Source organism: Centruroides vittatus, unplaced genomic scaffold, assembly GCF_030686945.1.
Source record: "Centruroides vittatus isolate TY-2023 unplaced genomic scaffold, ASM3068694v2 contig_628, whole genome shotgun sequence".
In the NCBI taxonomy this organism is placed as follows: domain Eukaryota; kingdom Metazoa; phylum Arthropoda; class Arachnida; order Scorpiones; family Buthidae; genus Centruroides; species Centruroides vittatus.
In genome coordinates, this window is record NW_027122385.1 from 351,607 (window position 1) to 373,914 (window position 22,308).

General features: G+C 22.8%; 1 protein-coding gene across 1 annotated transcript in view; it reads left to right on the forward strand.

Moving 5' to 3' along the window:
- The first annotated feature begins 497 nt into the window (after window positions 1-497).
- Window positions 498-22,308, forward strand: part of LOC136979552 (synaptogenesis protein syg-2-like) — a 290,470-nt gene continuing 268,659 nt past the window's right edge. Inside the window, exon 1 of the mRNA XM_067275555.1 lies at window positions 498-812. Coding sequence (XP_067131656.1) covers window positions 767-812 — 46 coding nt within the window. The 5' untranslated portion in view covers window positions 498-766. The remainder of the gene's footprint in view (window positions 813-22,308) is intronic.

A 22,308-nucleotide genomic window follows, 5' to 3' on the forward strand; every position in this document is an offset into this window, starting at 1 on the left:
TTAAATCCTTTATTACATGTAAAAATTGTACTTAATGTAGTGTTTTTTATTTCTAAAAAATTAAATTTTTTTTATAAAAGATTAATGTTTGATTATTTTATTAATATTTTATCTATACTTCAATTAAGATAAAAAAATACAAGCACAAAAAATGCATTACTTAATTGTAAAATAAAGGAGGTTAATCGGATTTTCCAAATTGAGAATTTTATTCATAAATCGAAACGAATTTATTTAATGTAAATATATAAATTGATATTTTTTAAAAATGAAAAGACGTATTTTGTAATAGAATTAATTATTCGTAATTTAACACAGTTTTGAATGTACATGTTTTAATTGTATATGTTTCAAGTTATAAGCTGAAGAATGAGTTCGTGGCGATGATATTCGAATGTAGTGGATAGTGGCGCCGTTGTCACGTGACGTATGACGTGTTAGCTTGAGGCAGAGTCACCACTTCTCTCCCTTCCAGTACCGTTCAGTCAACGGTCTCGTTTGTGTCTGGAGAGGTCTACAACCAGAACAGCACTACAAAGCAATGGCAGCGAGACGATATGTACTACTGCTATGAAAACATTTGATGGTTTAATTTTAGTGCGGTGTCAATCGAACGATTGTTGAAAATACTAAAGTTATACTTACTAATATGGAATTAAGTGGTAAATTTCCAGTCATAATAACAATTTTAAATGTTTAAGAAGAGATTTTTTCTTCCAAAAAAAAAAATCTGTCTTATAAGTAACATTTAATATCATCGATAAAAATGTGGATTCTTTTGATACTCTTATCGAGTGTAATTGCAGCGGAAGGTAAGTTTAAATCATTCTTAATAATAGATATAAGTTAAATTAATAAATCAAATTTGTAAAAAATATTTTAAAAATACGTTTATTTCTTCATTTTAATGACATAATTACACTTTAAATTACATTAGCACATAAAACAAACCTTAATGTTTAATGATTAACATAAACAACTTCTCAATGAAATAATTAGATAAAATATACCGTTTTGAATTTATGTTTTAGTGAGTATTAATTATTATTTAACATGTAGAAAATTTTCCTACATTATTTTAAAATGTTATGTTTATATTTAAATTCTCCACTGAATCATATAACTTAGATCTTGTAAAAATCGCGATATTCAGAGTTTGAGAAAACGGTTATATAGTTAAATTATGGTAAAATTTTGAAATAGAAATTAGATTAAGCGGCGAGAGTACGTCAGAAGCAATAAATTCCTTATGACGTAAGCCGTCCTTGCAGAAAAGTTTTAAGACACTTTAGTGGTGAATGTTGAATTTAGATAATGAGTTGTACAAGTTGATCGATGTATACTTGATTGATAACAGTAGAAGAAAATGTGACATAATACTTCATTTTTATTACAGATTGCCTATAATAAATCATTGTCAAAAATATTTTGTCTTATTTCGTTAAAGAAAATTCTAAAATAATAGAGTTGTGAAAATTTTCTAGTTATTCTCTCACTTAGCTAAATTATAAATTTAATTATATATATATATTTATCATTCAAATACAATCAAAAGTGAAAAAATATGATTAATAATTAATCATTAATATATATTTATATATATAATTACGTTTGGTAAATTAAAATTGTTTTGTATTTTAGAATTTAATTAATTATACATGGAGATTTAATATACGTTTTAAAACCTTTAAAATGATTTTAATTATGTCCGATAAAATAATAAATGATTCTGCATGTATCTACATTCGAGTTACGTATTCTTAGAATGAATTTGGAACAGTGCTCTGTGATGGCATTGGCCACGCACATTCTCACCATATGGCACAGTCTCATGGTTGCATGAAATATTTCCTAATGCAAACAGAGACGGCAGAAAGTAATTATTTTTATTAATAATTTTAAAAAATACACATATATAAATACAATTCTTCTTATTTTAGAAATAAATTTAAATAATTCAAATTTATCAAGGAAAAAAAATCTTAACAGATGTTTTCATTTCGTATAATAAAATCTCTGAAGAGTTTCTGAAAGTTAACTGATTTTTATTCACAACTCTGAGATTTTTTACTTCTGAAAATTAAGGATAAAGAATAAAATTAAAATTATTATTTCTATTTATATTTTACTATTATTCAGATATAAAAATATTATTTACATATTAACTTTTAAATGGTCTATATATAATTTTATCGTAAATAAAATATTATCTTCATTTAATAATTACTGATATTTTTATTGTATTTTAAATTTAAAGAATATTATATTAGAAAGATTCAAAACATTTTTACGCTTATTTACTATAATATATAAATAAAATAGATTTTAAAATATTTACGAAATTATTACGTTTATTATAGGATTAAAATAAATATTATTTTTTAACGATAAAATGCATTCATAAAATAAAATTATTTTATTTTCTGCACTATAAATTTATTTTAATAGACTTTTAAATATCTTGTTTATTTTTGTAATGTAATAAACTTAAACTTTAAACTTGTTTTATCATTAATTCGGTTATTAATGAACTATTAATTGATATGTCTTTGAATGAACTTATTCATATTATTATAATATAATAGTAAAAAAATAATTAAAAATCTGATTTACTGTAAATTAAAGAAAATTTAAGTATGTTCGTAATCAAAGTTTAAGTTTAAAGCGATTTTATTTTAATAATGTTCATTCTCTTTTATTATGTAAACTTTTTTCGCGTAACAAATTTAAAAATTTATAATTTATAAGCTTCACATTTATAGATTATGATGCTTAAAAATTTCCTATTATTGATATAAATCGTATTTTCTTATCAAATATAAATGTCTGAATACTCTATTTAAATATAAACGTAGTAAATAATTAAATATAACTTCGTTTACTCTTTAAAGCCTTTCAAAATATCTTTATTTATATCTTGGAACAATGTATGTATTATATATATATATATAGTTTGTACAGTTCTCTATAGCTATAACATAAATCTATATACATAACTATAGTATATCTACTAATGTAAACCGTAAATCTGTATATCCTTTAATGTTTCTATCTCCTAAATTCTAATATCTAACTTATATCTGAGTAAATTATTATTATTATTATTTATATTTATAAATGTATGAATAATTCTATCAGCTCAAACAAAAAGAATTTATAAAATATTTAAATAATCTATTTCATAAACTTTGAGTAAAGAATTTATATTTATTTCAGATGAAAGTTATACTGAAAAGAGCAGATCTAATTCTTATAGATGTAAATATATCGAAATAATATTTATCATATAATCAAACACGTATGTTTAAATGACAAATAGAGTTGTTATTGTTGTATATTAGTATCAGACCGAGTTAATTTAATATGCCTAAATTTGATTCAATCTCCAATAAGCATTACGAGTGGAGTGTACAGAGATCTCAGTTGTCATCCTTTCTCATCTATGTAGTTTAGACACTACTTCGATTGCTGAATCCGGGAATTTACCTGCAGGCTAAAGTACTATTTCCTGCATTCCTTCCATTCTACATCCTCTCGTTTCTTAGGATTCTTCTCGCTAACAGTAGCCCATCTCTAACCATTCCGTCTTTCAGCTTCGCTCGATAACATTCACCATGTAGTCTACTTTTTTTTGTTCAAATTACAATTTTTGTGCGAATTAAAGTAAAGGCGGCCGTCAAATATACGGAAAAATATATAAAAGAACAGAAATTTTGAATTATTTTTATGTTATTTTTCATTTTATATTCAATCAATATGGGCATGGATGATTAAATAATATACATAACTAATTTTAAATTGCTTCAAAATAGAAATAGTCAAGTTATTTTAATAAAATTATAATAATAATACTCATTAATGATCGAAAAAGTTAATATATATATAAATAAAAAAATTGTAGAAAAACGAAAAGTTATCTTTGTCAAATCTCTAAATTTATAATTTATTATATCTCGGATTCACTTCATAATAAATGGCAACTAGAAGAAATGTCAATATAATAAAATATTAAAAATAAATAAATAAAAATTAAAAATCGAATATTATTTATGAATACTGAAAATAAGTAAAATAGTTAATTTAATTCGATTATTATCAATTTATTAACAATACACATAAAATCTCAGTAGAAAGCAACTCATTTAAATATGCGGTTATTTTAGCATTCATTAAAAGCATTTCGTATTAATGACATACCTAACTTAATACTATTTATAATTACAATATTTTGATTATTATTCAATATATTGTTAAAAGTAAATATTTAAAATTTATATATATATATATATATATGTTTTTTAACAAGATTTTATTCTTAAAACTCGTTTTATTAAAAATCCATTCAATTTATTTTAAATATTTTTAGAAAATAAAATTAAACAATTAGTTTTCACTAAAAAATTTTTCTAAATACATTTTTTAAAAACATACTTATAATTGCTAGAATCAATATAAATTAATAATTAACTTTAATTTTAAGTAAGTAAAAAATAAACTATATCAATAAGAATTTGTTAAAAATTTTAAATTATATTTTTATTGAAAAATAATTTTAAAAATATTTTACAAATTATTATAATTATTTTATTTGGTGACACATGAAAAAAATGTTTAAAAATTTCAATATGTATGGAGTTATGAAACGTTAAACTGATCACTTTTCTAATAAAGCTTTCTTTATTATACCATAGATTATATCATTATATCTTAACAAATAAGCTCAGTTAAGTAATTACTTTAGATAATAGATTACTTAATTGAGATAATCTACTTAAATTTATTGATGACGATAAAAACATATAAGTTAAACAGTAGACTGCTATCGATCAAAACAGAGAACAAACATAAAAAAGAGTTTTTATATAAATCAATTTCTGTGAATAATTTTAAAATATTAAATTAATTTATAACTAAGAAAATTCTATTGATTGCATCATTCAATAAATATAATTTCTAGTATGTTGATTAAATTTAATACTCGAAATTTTTATTGTAGTTTCGAATTTATATTACGTTCTTGATAACTAGATTTTTATTATTGTTAAATTTTGTAAACCTTATTGAATAAATGAAATATAAAAAGTGACTAGATTTGTTTACTGTTTCGGAGGTCTGTAATAAAATTAAACAGAAGAAAGTTGTGCCATTTAAAATAAAGCATAGCAAAAATTCAATAACAATACTGAATCATTTTTTCTCTCACAGAATAATTACTAGACATTTTTAAGCTAATTTTTTTACAAAATAAACTTTAAAATGTTTTAAAATATTAAAACAAAATAATAGATTTAATATACACATCACACACAAAGTTTAAATTATAGTGTAATCTTATTGTTTAACAGAAAAGAGAACACTAAATCAAAGGTGTCTGAACTTGAATATAAACTGGTCCGTCTTTTCTATTATAAGCTCTGTATTATACTTGCTCTTAAAGTACTTTTGTATTTATATATGAGTTTTTATGTTTTGCTTGACGTTTATTAATTACTCAACTACTCAGTCATTTAATCATATTTCCTTTTTTATAATCAAATTCTCAATAAATATGTATCGTACAAATTGATTTTCATTGAGATTTTTACATAAATTTATATATAGAAAATTTATATAGATTAGACCAATTTGAATCTAATGGATTTAGATTTGTTACTTTACATAAATTTTTCTGTCTAAAAATAGTTAAAACAAATATGAAAATAATTTATTATTGATCTTAAAACATCACAAATCTAGTATCGTACAAGAAACAGTTATGTTGGTTAAGAAATACTATATAATAAAATATGTGAATTGGACGAATTACATTGTTATGAATTTAATAGTTATATCATTAACCAGTTTCATAATTTCAATCATTTAAATTGTTCGAAATTTGATCGAATTAAATATATTTCATTCTAACAAAATATTTTATTATATGTAATATATATGAATAGAAATTGATTTCAATGTTATTGGTGATTTATAATTAAAATATATAGCGTACTTCTAATTTAGTAAGCAATCATACTGTAAGTAATGGTATAACATTCTTTTTTCGAGATAGTTTCAAAGAAAAAAGGGAAAAAAACTGAAACTGCTTCCTGAAGATGCTGAGCAGTTGTAAAAATAAAAAATTAAACTAATCTATGTAAACTTTAATTAATTTAATTAAAGAGAAGGGATTTAAATTAAAAGTAACACAACTTCATTTGAATAAGTTGTATCTAACTGCAAAATATCATCAATGGCCAAATTTTGTTGGATTCTTTAAATGCATTCCATTTAATTTGAATTTAAAATTTCTGAAATAAATTTGTATGTCTGCAAATTAAACTGTATTAATCAATTTAAAACATAAATTTATTATTTTAAATTATGATTCTTAATTGTGAAAAATTTATTTTAAAAACTGTATAATATCATAATTAAAAATTTATGTTTGAATTATAACATATATAACGAAAAACTTATACCTCAGGTATGTTTTCGTCATTAGAATAAGTGTAAAAATTATGCTTATGTTTTAATAACTTAAAATTATTTTATGCACTTTAAATATAATGTGGAAGTTTTTTATAGAAGACAATTACATTGAAAAACTGACTAAAGAGTAAATAAGTTTCGAAAAAATATAATGAGGAAAAATCAAATAAAAATTATTTTATGAGTATAGGCAGTCTTTTGTTAATTAGAAAAGATAAACTTTCTGAATAATTATTAAAGATCATTTGTTGAAAACATTAAAGTTGACGGAAATACACATTATAAAGTTATTTTAATACACATAGTATTAAAATAAACTTGTGTATAATCAATATTCTTAAAAATATTTTATCTTTCATAGTTGACGAGGATCGTCTATGTTATATTCGTATTAAAAATCTTTATATCAATATAATGTTTTTAATTTTTATACCCTTTTACCTTCGTGTTTTTATTGCACCTATTAACGATTCATCTTCTGTAAATTAGTAAACAGTTTATTATCTGATAAAGCTTAGGTATTTAAATTTTTGAATAAAAAGTAACTAAGGAGAAAAATAATGAACATACTTTTTTAGATGTATTTATCAAATATTCAGAAGATAAAGTATAAATGCATAATAAAAAATTTCGAAACATTTATAACGTTAAGCGAAACATTTTTGTAAAAATTTAAATAAAAAAGTACACCTTAACGTTATAAATAATTAATGTTATATCAATTTATATACTGTAAGTAATTTAATATATACATTTTTAACATCAATGATTTCTCCTTAAATGAAACTTAGTGAAAAGATATAATACCTGTTATACATCATTAATTACATTGTTAATAAATTTATTTCTTAAAATATAAATATAATATCTATAATTATTACATTACTAATTAACTATTTTTCATTATTTAATAATTATCAAAATTAATAGAAGTTAAATATAATTGAATATTTAAAATTTATGCAGAAAGAACAAATATAATTTTATGTTTTAATATAAATAATTATTTTTTATATTAATATAATGTAACAATATTTAATGTTACTTCCATTAATTAAAAACCGACTGAAAACCTTAAATTTATTTTCGTTTCGTTCGTTTTCATATAGTAAAATTAATTTAGTAAATTAAAAACATTTCGTAATTTTTTCATCACAATTAATATTATAAAAAATTCATTTTTTATACTTATGTAAAATTATGGATAGAATCATAAATAAATAAATATAGCAAGAGGATATCTGAATAAGATAAGTATATTTTAAAAGCAATGAGTAAAATTACTTTATTTACGAAAAAAAATAAAAATATATTAAACCTTTTAAATTAATGAAATTTGCATTATTTAAATTTTTTATTAAAATATACTTACTTTAAGTTTAATTATTAAATAGAAAACAAATTATATTTTGTTTGACTTATATTAAATAATTTTTAAACTTATGACATTATTCATAATATAACGTTTTTAGATCTTTCGAATTGTGTGTTATAATTCTAAAAAGTTATAATTGTATAATGAAGTTTTTTATTGATTAAAAAAAAACAATCGATACTTCGAATAAAAAGGAAAGTCATAGTAAACATAGCAATTCGGAATTTGAAAAAATTTAATAAAATAGTAATTCTAGTTAAAGTTTAATTAAGAATATTTTTTAATTATCCATGACATTTCTAACAGTTTTTATTTGAATAAAATCCTTTTTTCTTCAGTTTGTTCCTTTCATAATTAATATAACTTTTTCGAATTAAAGTTAAATGGGATAATAAATTTATTAAATTTCCATTTAAGTACGAGAAATTAAATTTTTAAAAATGTATTTTTTAATTATTTCGAAACATTTTAAATAAAATTCTTCGACATTTTTGGCATATTGTGGAATTATTATACATTATACATATAAATGTTATCATTTTTACTCAAAGGAAACAATAGGATATGAAATTCGATCATTATTGTTAATAAAATGCCGTTAAAAACATTTTTTGTATATATAATTCTCAAAATAATAACAATTTTTCAACGTCACGATTGCTAAGCTCGCCAATATTTACAAAATGAAGCATTAGGAGACTCGTTTTTCTAGTGTTTTATGTCATTTTTCCGTACTATTCTTTGTTTCACTGTTTCAAAAATTTTGAATTATTGTAATTGATATTAAAGATGAGATATAACTACTGAACAGTATTTAATTGATTCTTTTAGCACAACTTTTCATTTTTGATTCACATGTTTTTATTTTAGAAGAATTATAATACAACAATAATAATACTTTCTACTTTAGTTACCGTACAGGAATAAATCAAATAACTTTTCCTGGATTAATATTTTGGTACTACTATTTAATGATAATTTTTTCATTCACATATTGTACTCCTCGATCGTTAAATACAGCAGAGACAATTGAATCTATTAAAAAAAAGTATAAAAATGTTAGATTTAACTTTTTATAATAATAATAAATTTCTTTTATATTTGCTTATTCATTTATTTATTATTATTATTATTATCTTCACATTTAGAATTTATTATTTAAAAACGTTTATAATGCAAATTAATTTAAATGTATAAATATTTATATTCATTAGTTTCAATTTCATGAATAAATTTAATAAAATTGATGTAAAAAATATTATAAAAATTAATTTAAACACAAAAATCTAATAGATTTCAATAAAAATAATTTTAATAAATAATAATAATAACAATAATTTTTGTAATTCATTGAATTTTAAATAAGCACGAAAATATTTTGGTTTCGCAAGTATATTTATAAAAATTTCTTTTAATTCAGACGAATATATTTGATTATTTTTGAGTTTTAAAAATTATTTTATTCGTTTTTTACTAGAAATACAATAAAAAATTTAAAATGTAAAAGTTGTTTTCGATATAATCCTATTAAATATGCTGTTATATTTACTTGTACTGTATAAGGATTCAATTCTTCATGGGTTTTTAAATGTAAATAAATGCTTAAAATTAATCATGAAAATTGTTAATTATTATTCACTTTGTTTTAATGTTATAAGAAAATAGTAATAAATTAACAAATCACAAAGCTACAAATTAGAATAAAATTGGAAACATTTTGATTAAATAATTAAATACTTATTAACTTATTTCTGTGTTAATTTATATGTTTTTATTTATTATTGTTAAAATCAAATTATAAACAAGACTAAATTCGAAATTCTATTACTTTAGTCTTTATTCTATAAACAGAAAAGACTGTTTAGAAAATAAAAATAATAATTTAATTTCTCTTCATAAGTTTACTTCGAAACTAATTTTTTATTGTTTTTATATGATTTTAGAAGAGCAACCACTAAAATTTTATAAATTGTTTCCTGAAATTATTTTTATAAAGTAGAAATGAGAATTTTATAGGAAAATATATTACATTTATAGGTACTCAATTCACCTTAAAGTGATTTTTTAAAATCAAATTATATACATTATAACTAGAAAAAAAATTAATATCAATTTCATAGTCGTTCTAAAACTTCTCTAAATTACCTGTCCTAAATATTAAAATATTTAAAATTTATTTTATTAAAACAATTTCATTATCTGCTTGATCATTATTGTCTATTTAATAATAATAATAATAATAATAATAATAATAATAAACTTATATATATAATATATATTATAATAAAAAAAGTTAAAAGAACTTCCTACTGCCAGGCCAGGCAAAACTTTATAGAAATAAAAAATACAATAAAAAAAAAGAAATTGAAGCTTATGAAAAATATTTCAAAATATCAGAAAATATTTAATGCCTGCTCATGAAATTGGTGATTCACTGCGATATGTTTCAAGAAGGAAGTTTTTAAAATTATTTTCAAATATCGCCACACTGTAATAAATAGCAGAACTTCCAACTTGGATATCAATTCCTCAGATAAAATTTATAGCTGGAAGCCAATAAATTGGAAAGAGTAGTTTCCAGAACATGCAATTTATCATCATAATAAAATTTGTGATTAACTAATCTTGATTTTTGGTAAGGTATGTAGAAAATATTCATATAAAATATGAGATACAGTAAAAATTACTATTAATTATATCAATTAAATCCGAGTAAAATTCTTATTTTAATAAATATTTTAAATATTAGCTTTAATATCCGATAGATGTTTAAAAAATTTATTTATGAGTAAAAAAGATATATATGAACATATTTAAAATATGGAATAATATTAAAAATATTAAAATTTACTAACATAAATCAACTTTACATGGTAATTAATATTTAAAACACATAAAATTTATCATAATCTCAAAATTTTGTCAAAATATGTTTAAATAAAATTTGTAATTTAAAGTAGATCATTACATCCATAAAATTTTGAAAAATTTCATAAAATTCTTGTGAATATCTAGAATCTTAGTAATATGTTCTTCGTTGTTGAGATGGAAATGATGGAAAGTTAATGATAATCTATGTCCATGGTTAAGAATTCCATTTTTATTTTTTTTATTTTAATATGTTAAAGAAGCGCTTATTATAACCTATACTGCTCTAGACCATATTGGATGTAGTTTGTTTTATTGTACTTGCTGTTAACATCAAACTCTCAATTAAATTTATCAATTTTTCTATTGTTCATATTGCTGAAATCTGGCTCTTCTTACATACCAACTTTTATACAGAAGTCAAGAAGTTTCTATACACAAATTGGTATATTGGGATTAAATAAAACGAAAATATAAAAAGTTTTTATATGGATTGTAATATATATATTTAATTTCATCATCTGATTATATAGAAATTTTTATATAAAAATTATATATGATGATTACAGTTTGTAGAAAATCAATATTAAGGATAAATATAGATTGGTATAGTTTTCAAATATGAATTACATGTGATTATTTACGATGATAAACAATATCTCCAAAGAATGTTGTTAGTTATTTTCTATTTTTTGTATCATCTCTCAGAGGTTATTAAATTTACTTTGGCTCTCAGTAACAACAATACTTTTGCTAGGAAAAGAGGATCTGTGAAAGTTAGAAAAGAATTCTTCGTAAATAAAGTAAATCATCTCAATGTTTTAAAATGATATTATTCACAAATAAAATTAAAATTTTATTTAGAAAATTCAGATATAAATCAAACTATTACCAAATATATATATATTTTTTTCATTTTGAAAACATTGTTTTTAAATTATTATAAGGGTACTATCTGTATATACATATATATTTAATTTCAAATGTTTCTTAAATTAGGAATAAAAATAGTGTTTCTGTCTCAAATTTATTTCGAGCAATAAATGATATATTACTCATTTCATGTTATCAGAAAATAGATTAACAAAAAATGTTCAATATAAACACATTTCCATTATGAAGTTTTAAAATTATATGAATTATTGATATACTCAAAATATTTTATCTGAAGAAAATAAAGTGATAAAATTATTTCGTTTATAGATCTACATAAAATGTTGCAGAATGGTGTTTGTTTACATTAATTTAGGCCTAAATTAATGTAAACAAACACCATTTTGATTAATATTTTATAAAATTTAACATTAAATAAAATAAATTTTATCAAATACAAAATAGTGCAGAATATGCTGAAATTGTAGAATAGTATCATAATTTGTATATTTATGAACCAGAAAATACTGAATTAACATAAAAGACCGAAAGACCTGCGTTGGGAAGGGGCCATGATATTTATAAGATCAAATGAAGTTTATAGGAACTTAAGTATCAATATTTAAAACATACTTACAAGAATTTTAACAGTATTTTTTATACTAAAAAATAAAAAAACAAATCTGTTCAAAATAATTTTTATATAGTATTTAAATTAATTTATAACATTTCTATTTAATAATATTTTTATTATTCCACAAAAACAAAATTCATATATATATATACACACAAATATTTCAGTGAAATACTTGATTTATAATTTTACTGAATTTATATTCTTTACTAAATATTATTTTATGATGTAGTTAGTTATATTATTAGATACTGTGATTTGCAAAACGTTAAACTTATCACTATAAATAAGATTATAATTTTATTTATTGAACTAAGTTTCAGGAAGGATTTTAGTAAAGTATCGTATGAGGATTCTATGAAAGTATTATTACGCCACTCCTTAAAATCTTTCGTTAAATTTGTCCCATCAATTCAAAAGAATTGAATATAAATTAGCAGTATATTGTATATGTGTTAATGTACAGTACTTATATTATTTATATATAATAAATAACAAATTATTATTATTAAATAACAATGCAAATTAGTCAATAGAAAGTACAAATACAACGACTATTAAGATGAAATGTTTAATGAAATTTATTAAACACATTTGAAATTACAATGAAGAATCAGGTAACAAAGTATGACATATTGTAGGTTGATTTCATTATTATGAATAATATTATATTAAGTAACCACAGCGGCTCATGAACGTATATAGTTTTTGTAAACCTTTATTGAAGCTCTCCTATATTGATACAATTTCTTTTTATAAACTGTGTACATACTACACATATACATAGAATAGCTTTTTAAGTTTTCTGACTATTATATAGCACAAATGTAGATCGAAAACGTTAGAGACTGTGTTTTTGAGATTACCAACTGTTAATTATTTATCCTGGAATCGCATTTAAAGGTTCAACGAGTAGTTATTTTATATTATATAGCACACTAGATAGCGTACTGTACACATAAATTGTAAGTAATTTCTAATTTAACTTTGAACAAGCAACTGAAAGCTGAGCATGCGTTAGTAAAATCAAATAAATTAAGCAATTGTTTATCTAGATCATAAAATACTAGTAAAGCAAAGTAACAGTAATGTAGTTATTTATATAGACTAATACAAAATACAGCTCCAATAGAGAATGCGGATATTGTGTATTTATGATTGTCTATAAACGGCTTCTATAGAACAAAGTTTATCTACCTCTGTTATACATTATATTCAGTTATTATGATTTATAAAAAAATCATTTATAAAATAATAAATGCCAGTTTAAAGAACCTGTATTTGATTAGTAACCATACAGGAAGTAATTGTTATATATTTTTAATCGTAGTTTATTATGATGTCACATTTTTCATGCGTTATTTTACATCTACTTCATAATATAAATGTAAAATTTCATAAATAATTTCTATACTGAGACAAATTGCATTGATTTTATTCCGAACTTATATCAAATCGTACACACAAACAAATAACAAACTACTAGATTAATTTCCTGCATAAAATCTCAAGTATCTTAAAAAAAGTGCCAATCAGAATGTAAGTATTAAAATGTCAGTCTAGCAGCTTGACATCTAGTTTTTGTGAGGACAAAGTTCAAGTTTTTCGTAAATGAAACTAAATATTATAATTTAATTTACAATTAATTTATTACAGATAACTAATTATATCATTGTTTTATTTTGTCAGACGAGAAATATTAAAACAATTGCAATGAAATTAATGATTTATATAAAATAGATTATCAGATTATACAATAAATTACAAAAGTGTAAAGTTAAATTTTATTAAATATAAATATTTTACTCAGAAATAAAAAATTTATCTGAATTTTATAATTTCAATATTTAAAAAATAAGTTATTTTTTTCTAAATAATTTTGCTTTAATGATCAAATCATTCAATAGAAACAATAAAATTGTTAAAAATTTACATAGAAAACAATTTTAAATTAGATTTTATACGACATATTGTTTTTCTTAATGGTTAAGCAACAAATTCTTAAGAATATTGCTCAGTTTCTTATTATTAAAATACCTGCTTAATATATTACCTTATAAACATAACATTCTATTATTTAATCTGTAGGAATAAGGAATTTTGTAAACAGAATTTTTAATTAAATTAAAAAATTTATATTTTATCTCAAAAATATACTATACAGTCAGAATTTTAATAAATATTCTTCCAGTTGAATGGTAAATAAATATTAGTTTCTGAGATTAACAAAGTATACAGAATATAAACATTAGTATAATATGAAAACGTAGTAATTTATTCGCTAATAATTATAAAGCATATATTTGTTATATAGTTTACGATAAAATATGATTTATACAATATTTTGAATTATTAATAGTTGAAACAGTGAAGTAAAATACCGCATTTTCGTAATCGACAAAGACTACTGTATTCGAAATATCAATATTGAGAAGCATTCATATTTTTTCGATAAATTGATGCGTTTTCTCGATTTATTGGTATATTGATGTCGCTCCATAAAACACAAAATATTAGGTTAAAAACAATGTTTTAAGATCTCTTTTTTTTGAATGTTTTGATTTTTTTTCAGAACTATAACTGAATAAATTTTTTTAGTTATATACTGCATTTAATGTAATTTCTCTAGTAAATAAAATTTAATTAAAATAGTCAGAGTGTCAATAGATAAATTACCAGTAGTAGTATTAAAAATTGAAATATTCTAACATTAATAGTAAATAAATTAAAATGATGTTCTGAAATTGATTATTAATTATATTTAAAAAGTGAAATTTAAAGTTACTTTTATGTTATAATTATCATCAATATCAGTAAAAAATTATATGCAACAATACATCTTTAATTTTTATTTCTATTTCGAAATAATTTTAAATTCTAGTTATATTTTTTACTTTGAAGCTGTATTGTATCAAATTTCATATTTTGCTGTATTTCGAAAAGTGCAAAGCTATTATGTCCTTGTGTCCTCTAACAATTTCCTATATTATCGTATTGCTGTTCATCTTACGAAATGAGTAATTATCTATAATTTTCAAAAATTGACGCCTTTATTCCTTCAGCTTATTAATGGAATCTTTCTTAATCTTCTATTTATAATTACGGGTGGCGACTTTGAAGCGCATCAAACTTCACTAGTTAATTTAGATTCCAATGTTGATTGATTCTGCTTTCATTCGCGGAATGTCTTCTTTAGTGTCATATGAGGAATGATCGGGATGTAAATATATGTTTATTCGTAGTTTTGATTAATGTATTTAATTAAATATCAATCTTAATACTTGCACTTCAGTAGAAACTAGTAGTTGAATCTCAAATGAAAAGAGCACACTTTTAAAAGCAGAATATCAGAAGCACAGAAAAGTGAATGATTTAGTTATACGTTTTTATAATTTATTTTTTGTCATATTGACTTCATTTTAAATAGCGCTTTCATTCCACATGCTTTAGTCATCTTTAAATAATTATTTTAATCGATATCTACTATACTTTCTTTATTTTTCTATCCGTTATTATCATTACATGAACTGACTTTTCCATTCACAATTGACAAGTTTTATTATCGTTATAAAATCCTTGCTTATTTCAGGATTCTTCTGATATTTTCTTTTAGTGACGCTAATAACTTGAAAGCATTTTTACATTATTTTTGTAGCTTTAGAGCAAATTTTGCATTATTTCATGCGATTTTATTTGTAGCTTTAGAATGATGTTTTTTTGCAATTTCTGTAATTACAATGACTGGTGCAAAAACAAACAAATAGGAGCTTAATTGCTTTCTTTTAATAGAGTACAACTTTCAAAACAGAATTTTTGTTTTTAGAAAAATAATTAATGTATCTATAGAAATAGTTAACATTTATCTCCTGAGATTTCAACCTAGTTACTTCTTGTTTAAAGCTCAGCTTTAAAAATTCTGTACTGACGCTCTACTTTAAAAATTCTTTAATAAACTCAATTTCAATGAAGACTGTATGGATGATTTTAATTTTTTAAATATTATATTATTAATCTCTAGATAAAAATTTATACTTGTAATATATATTTCTGACATAAATATTAATAAATTTTCAGTAAACTTTTTTTACTATCTGTAGAACGAAATGTGATTCGTTGTTTTAATACTATTATGGAACGTTATTACTCTCAATTTTTCTGTCTCCTTTGAGATGCGTTTATTCTTGATAATGAAAAATAATTTTTATTTTAAATTTTCGAAATATATATATATTTCTAATAGTTTATCATTCTATCAGTTTTTTATGATTTTTTTTTAGCTTAAAATGGTATAAATTGTAATGTAGATTTTCAATAATAATTCAGAGTTTCCCAAAAAAATTATAAATTCGAAATATAAATCCTAATAATAAATTTCTTACAAGTTTTAGTTATAATATTTGAAACTGAATTTCAAACAAATAACATATAGTGAGTGTTCTAAAAATAAACTTAAATAATTTATATAAAATATTTTTCTTTATTGCTTCGAAAATATCAGTATTAAAAAAAATTTAATTTAATACTTATATATTTAATATTTAATTGTAAAGAATATACGGTACTTTCATCATTTAAAAATAGACTATTTTAATAGGAGTTATTAACAAATAAATTGTAAAGTAAACAATATACAAATGAATAATAAATCTTTAAAAAACGAATTTTTTCAGTAAAATGCTGAACTATAAAATTCATTTAAAGAAATAATGCATTTCTATTCGAATTCAAGCATTGCACATGTTGTTAATAGCTTTACAATGATTGTAAAAATTAAACAAAGGTTTCAACGACATACCTAAAATACATTCATCGACAAAAAAAAAAAAAAAATCATTTAGAAATGTCCAATTACCGTAAAATACATGTATTAGTAGCTATGTCTCAGACGTATATAGATGACCGTTATGATCTAATTGTAAGTCAGATAATACCAGAAGAATGCCTTAAAATCGCTATTCCAGGATCTGATAAAAAGGCTCACAGAAGCTCAATGTGTTTAAAATTCTCAGTGTACCTGTTAGAATGCTTTCATGTATAAGGCGTGCTTACACGATGCATTCAAAGACACTAAGCACAACTGAAGAATTTAAGAAAAGCTGCATCATCTAGCGGGGAGAAGCAAGATGGCCGTTTCTGCCATCTGACCTGAATAAAAGAAAGTGTTGGGACAGTGCATATGTAAAGACACAGAGTAAGCAGGTTTCGCACACCATTCGGAGACAAATAGATTCTCTGTCTTTTTTCGTATCATTATCAGGCGTCTAGCAGAAGCAAATTTACACTGCGTCCTGCCATTTTCATTATCGCGGTCCAACATTGTCGGCATTGTTTCCAGTAAGGCCATTATAGAAAAGCATGAACTGCTATGTCCGGCAGTATATCGACTTAGTGACAAATTCGGTTCTGTTTTGGAATGGAATGCCGCAGTGTTGGAATTATGGAGGACCACTGGTGAATGTTTCAATCCCATTTAAGCGGCACACTGTCACCACTGCTGGCTACTTGTTAGAGATCATTTCTTGTGACAGCCGGCCACCATTCGTAGAGGCGCGAGGAACATAAATGCCATAGTAATAAGTCCAGGAAATTCTTCCTCCTCACGCGCTGCCTTTCAAGAGGGACTGCTAATAGCCATTTTCCTGCAAGATAATGTTCGACCAGACTCACGCATCAGCTAGGGTTTCCCAGGCATGTCTGTTATGTTGCCTCAATTGCTTGGCGTTGCTAATATCTAAACTTGTTTCTCACTGAGCATTTGTGGGGTTAGACGGGACAGAAGATTCGGCCAGCTACGAATTTGAAGCTTTTGGAGCGGAATTGTAACATCTGCGAGCAAATCGTCGCTGAATAGCATACGATACCTGCATGCACGATTGTATCACCGCATATATCCAGGCAAGAAAAGGTTCTTCAAATTGTTTCGTTGTTGCACAGGAAATTATCTCTGATATATTTTAATTACTTACTTTACATTATATTCACATAAATACAGTTTCCTTCGATTTAAATACCTTCATAGAGCGTAACTTTTTGTCAATGAGTGTATTATTGGAATTTCTCCAAAGTGAAATGAGCTTGAAAACATCAGAAATTTATAATGCGATAAGAAATTTCTTACTTTTTTTCTTTGTTCTGTTCCATTGAGAATACATTTGACGTTATCACCTTAAAAGAAACGTCCCATCTCATTCTGTTTCATTGCACAGTATGACCATCATATATCGTTCATTACATCTACTGTGTCTTCCATTTTCTCATATATTCAACAATTTCTTCGGTAATAGTCCAGATTGTTCATTTTTCCTGATTAATTAGTTTTGTTTTTTATTATCTCTTCTAACAAAACTTGTCAATGGCTACATGGTCAATGAATTTTAGTAAAATTTGTTAATTGTTATAGTATATTTTTGATTAAATAATGTAGAAGGTCCCATCGGTTCGAGTGCAGAAAACTATTCTAATGTACTGTACATAGTTAATAAGGCATGTTATTTGATAAAATTAGATAATAAATTTATTCTATTCTTAAGTAAATTGCATTTTTTGCTATTAAAATATCTGCGAAGAAACCAAATCAATTCCTAAGAAGGTGATATGTTCTTAATATAAACGAAAGTAACAGAATTTCATCCTGATAACAGGACAATCCATATACAACAGAAAAGGATTTTAATATCTTAAGCATCAAAAATATTATTTAAAGTGTGTGATATTTTGATATTTCAAATGAATATTTATTCAAGAAAGATAAAATTATAAAATTATCTTTAATATTTTATTTAATCATCATGTTTATTTCATAAATTCGAAGGTAAAATATCCAAAATCATTCTATTTAAATGTTAGTTTACATAAAGAACAGTTTCATAATATTTAATATTTAATATCTTTTTACAGAATACAATTAGTAGCTTAGAGTAAACATATTTGTAAATAAACAAGAATTCTTTTCAGTTAATTTTGAATCTTTAAATCTAATTAAACTATATTTTAGGATATAATTTAAATTAGAGCGGCGTGCTGATGTTTTAATTAAAAGTTTTTACCACCTAAAAGTTAGTATATTTATATTTTATTTAAAAAATAACTGAACTAAAAACTTCAAAACTGAAAGAAATTTAATTTTAAACACCAATCCTACTCCATCGTTTTAAGTAATATACTTTTTAATTTTAAACAGTTTATTTTTTTTGATGAAGCTTTACTGATTTGAGTAAGACTATGCATGAATTATTCAGATTATCGAATTTTATGTTATTAATTAAATTCTATCTTAAATATAAAAATTTAATTTTATTTTAGGAAAAATTTAGATTTTATAGCTTTTATTTAAACGAGTTGCAAAATTACAATAATATTTTATATAAATAATAATTGACACTTGATAATTAAGTACGTTTGAAAAATTATTCTTAAATAATTACAGAAATTATAGTGATAATAATTAAAAACCTTAATAATATAATTTCTGATAAATGAAATTTTAACAATTTTTCATTGAAAATTCATATAAATGTACTACAAGAAATATAAATAGCATTGATGCTAGAGTAACTAGCAGCTTCATATTTAATTTTAGAAAAGTTTATCATTGAAATGAAATAAATAAAATATTAGGAATTTTTAAAATAAATAGTTTAGGAAATTTCATTTTAGTAGAAATGAAACTTTGAGTAATAGCAGAATTTATTAATGAAGAACTTTTATCAATTGAATGGAACAAATGTAATATAGATAGTCTAGAGGAGGCAATAAATTCTATATTGTAATGTTTTTTGTTCAGATATGTTTAGAATTAATAATATTGTATATAAAATTTTTTATCCTACTTATTAAATTATATAAACTAAATGAAAGAAAGAATTTTTTCATCAATTATAGCAACATTGTAGAATTATATATTGTTAATATAACTAAAACAGCGAGGTTGAGGCCGAAGTTTTAAACGCGAAAACGTGTACATCAGACGTTCAGCACCGCTTTCCTGTAAGCCTAAAAGTTTGACAGTGGCGTTTGGAATGTCAGTGGAATCATGCTCGACATTCCAAATGCCATTGTCAAACCTCTAGGCTTACAGGAAAGCGGCGCTGAACGTCCGACGTACACGTTTTCGCGCTTAAAACTTCGGCCTCAACCTCGCTAATGATATTTAGACTGATTTTATTTTTAAATGTATAAGTTTAGCATCTGTTATAATTTTTTTTATACTCATCTTTCAAATGTTATAATATTTAATATATTTCATATTCTATGTTATAATAAATTTATTTTATTTTCTCTCAAGTAATTATCTTATTTTAATATTTTGATAAATAATAAATTGAAATTTTTTCTTAAATGAATAATTTATTAAAAGTAATGCTTATTAATATATTTTATTTAATACGTAAAAAATAAATAATATTTTTAGAAACTTTTTATCGTTGGCCTTATTCACATAAATTTGAAGTCTTTGTTAATTATTGAATTTATTGTAACTGATTAAACAGCATAACAATAGCTTAAAACCATTCATATTTAATTTGTATATTGATAGAAAAATGTAAAATATTATTTATGTAATTTCATATTCAAATTTTCAGTGACCTGGATTTAGTTTAAATTTTTTTAATTATTAGTTAGACTTCATTAGAGATATTTTTTATTTGGAAGAAAGTAGTTTTACGATTTTAGAATTTAAATATTAAAATTAAATTAAATCATATATATTTAAAAATAATTAATATATCTATACTATTTAATGTATATACTAATATTTATATATTCATTTTAATACAATGTAATTTTTTAAAACAAGATCAGTATCTAGATTATTTTAAATTGAGAAGATTGTATGCACTGTGACAAGTGGTTCTTTGTTTTCTAGTTATTTATCTACCAATTGGCATCTTAATTGTTGCAATAATTAAGACTTTGATGAAAAATAAGGCTTAAATCCTTTCATTGTTTAGCTGATTGAAGTTATTCTGGTACTTGTTCATTAACTGATAAATTCCTCTACTTACAATTATAAGCTCTTTTTCACAATAAAACATATTAATTAAATCTCTTATTTAAATAAAATTTAAATATATTTACAAATTTATTATCATCTCGTATAATTGTTATTCATTTAAAGGGTTATATTTTTGTATTTAATATATTTTTTACGTATTCTTCTGTAGTAACAATAACAATAATAATAATATATAAGTAGTTATACTCGGCAAATTAAATTCAGGTGTGTTGGTATTATAATTAACTAATATTGCTGGGAAGGAGATAGATAGTTATACATGGGTATACCAGAAATTAAGTTTCGATTGGGTTTTCTAGCCAATCGAAACAATTTCTGAAAATAGAACTTTGGAAAAGAACCTTGCTTCTTTGAAGTATGTTTGTACTCAGTTAAAGCTATTATTCAGCGTATTCACTTTCTAGATTCCGAAATTTGTGATAAGCGTTTTCAAACGTTCATCAAAGAAGACTTTCACCATCTTATGGATCCAACTTTGTAAGATTGTCTTCAACTCTTCATCGCTGTTGTATTGTTGTTCTCTCAGAAACTTCTTCAAATGCAAAAACAAATGAAAGCCACGTGTTGGATCGGAATTATACTGCGAGTATTCAAAGATTTTCCACTTGAAGTTTTGAATAATTCCTTTATGCTGTAGGCGGAGTATGGACGTGCATTGTCACGACGAAAAATCACTCAGTGCTCAGTACGCCACATCATTTGTTTTGAATAGCCCACCGTAATTTTACAATAAGTTTTGGCGCTTATTGTTATTCCACAGTGACGAAGAACTGCAGACAACCGTGCAAGGTTGGGTCTGTAAGTAAGCAGGAGACTTCTTTGACAATGGTTTGAAAAGTCAAATATGATTTTTTCAAATGACAAATTCAAAGGTGAATATAGGTTGAACGATAGCCGTAGTTGTATATAAATGTAAATTCAAAGCAAAATGTTTCTGTTCCTCACTATACAATCATATCTTAATTTTTAAACGTACAATATATTGTATATTTATAGTGTATACTTGATGCAAGAAGCAGATAGTATGGAAGAATATTATATTTATATCTTCATTTTGAAACTTAAATGTTATTA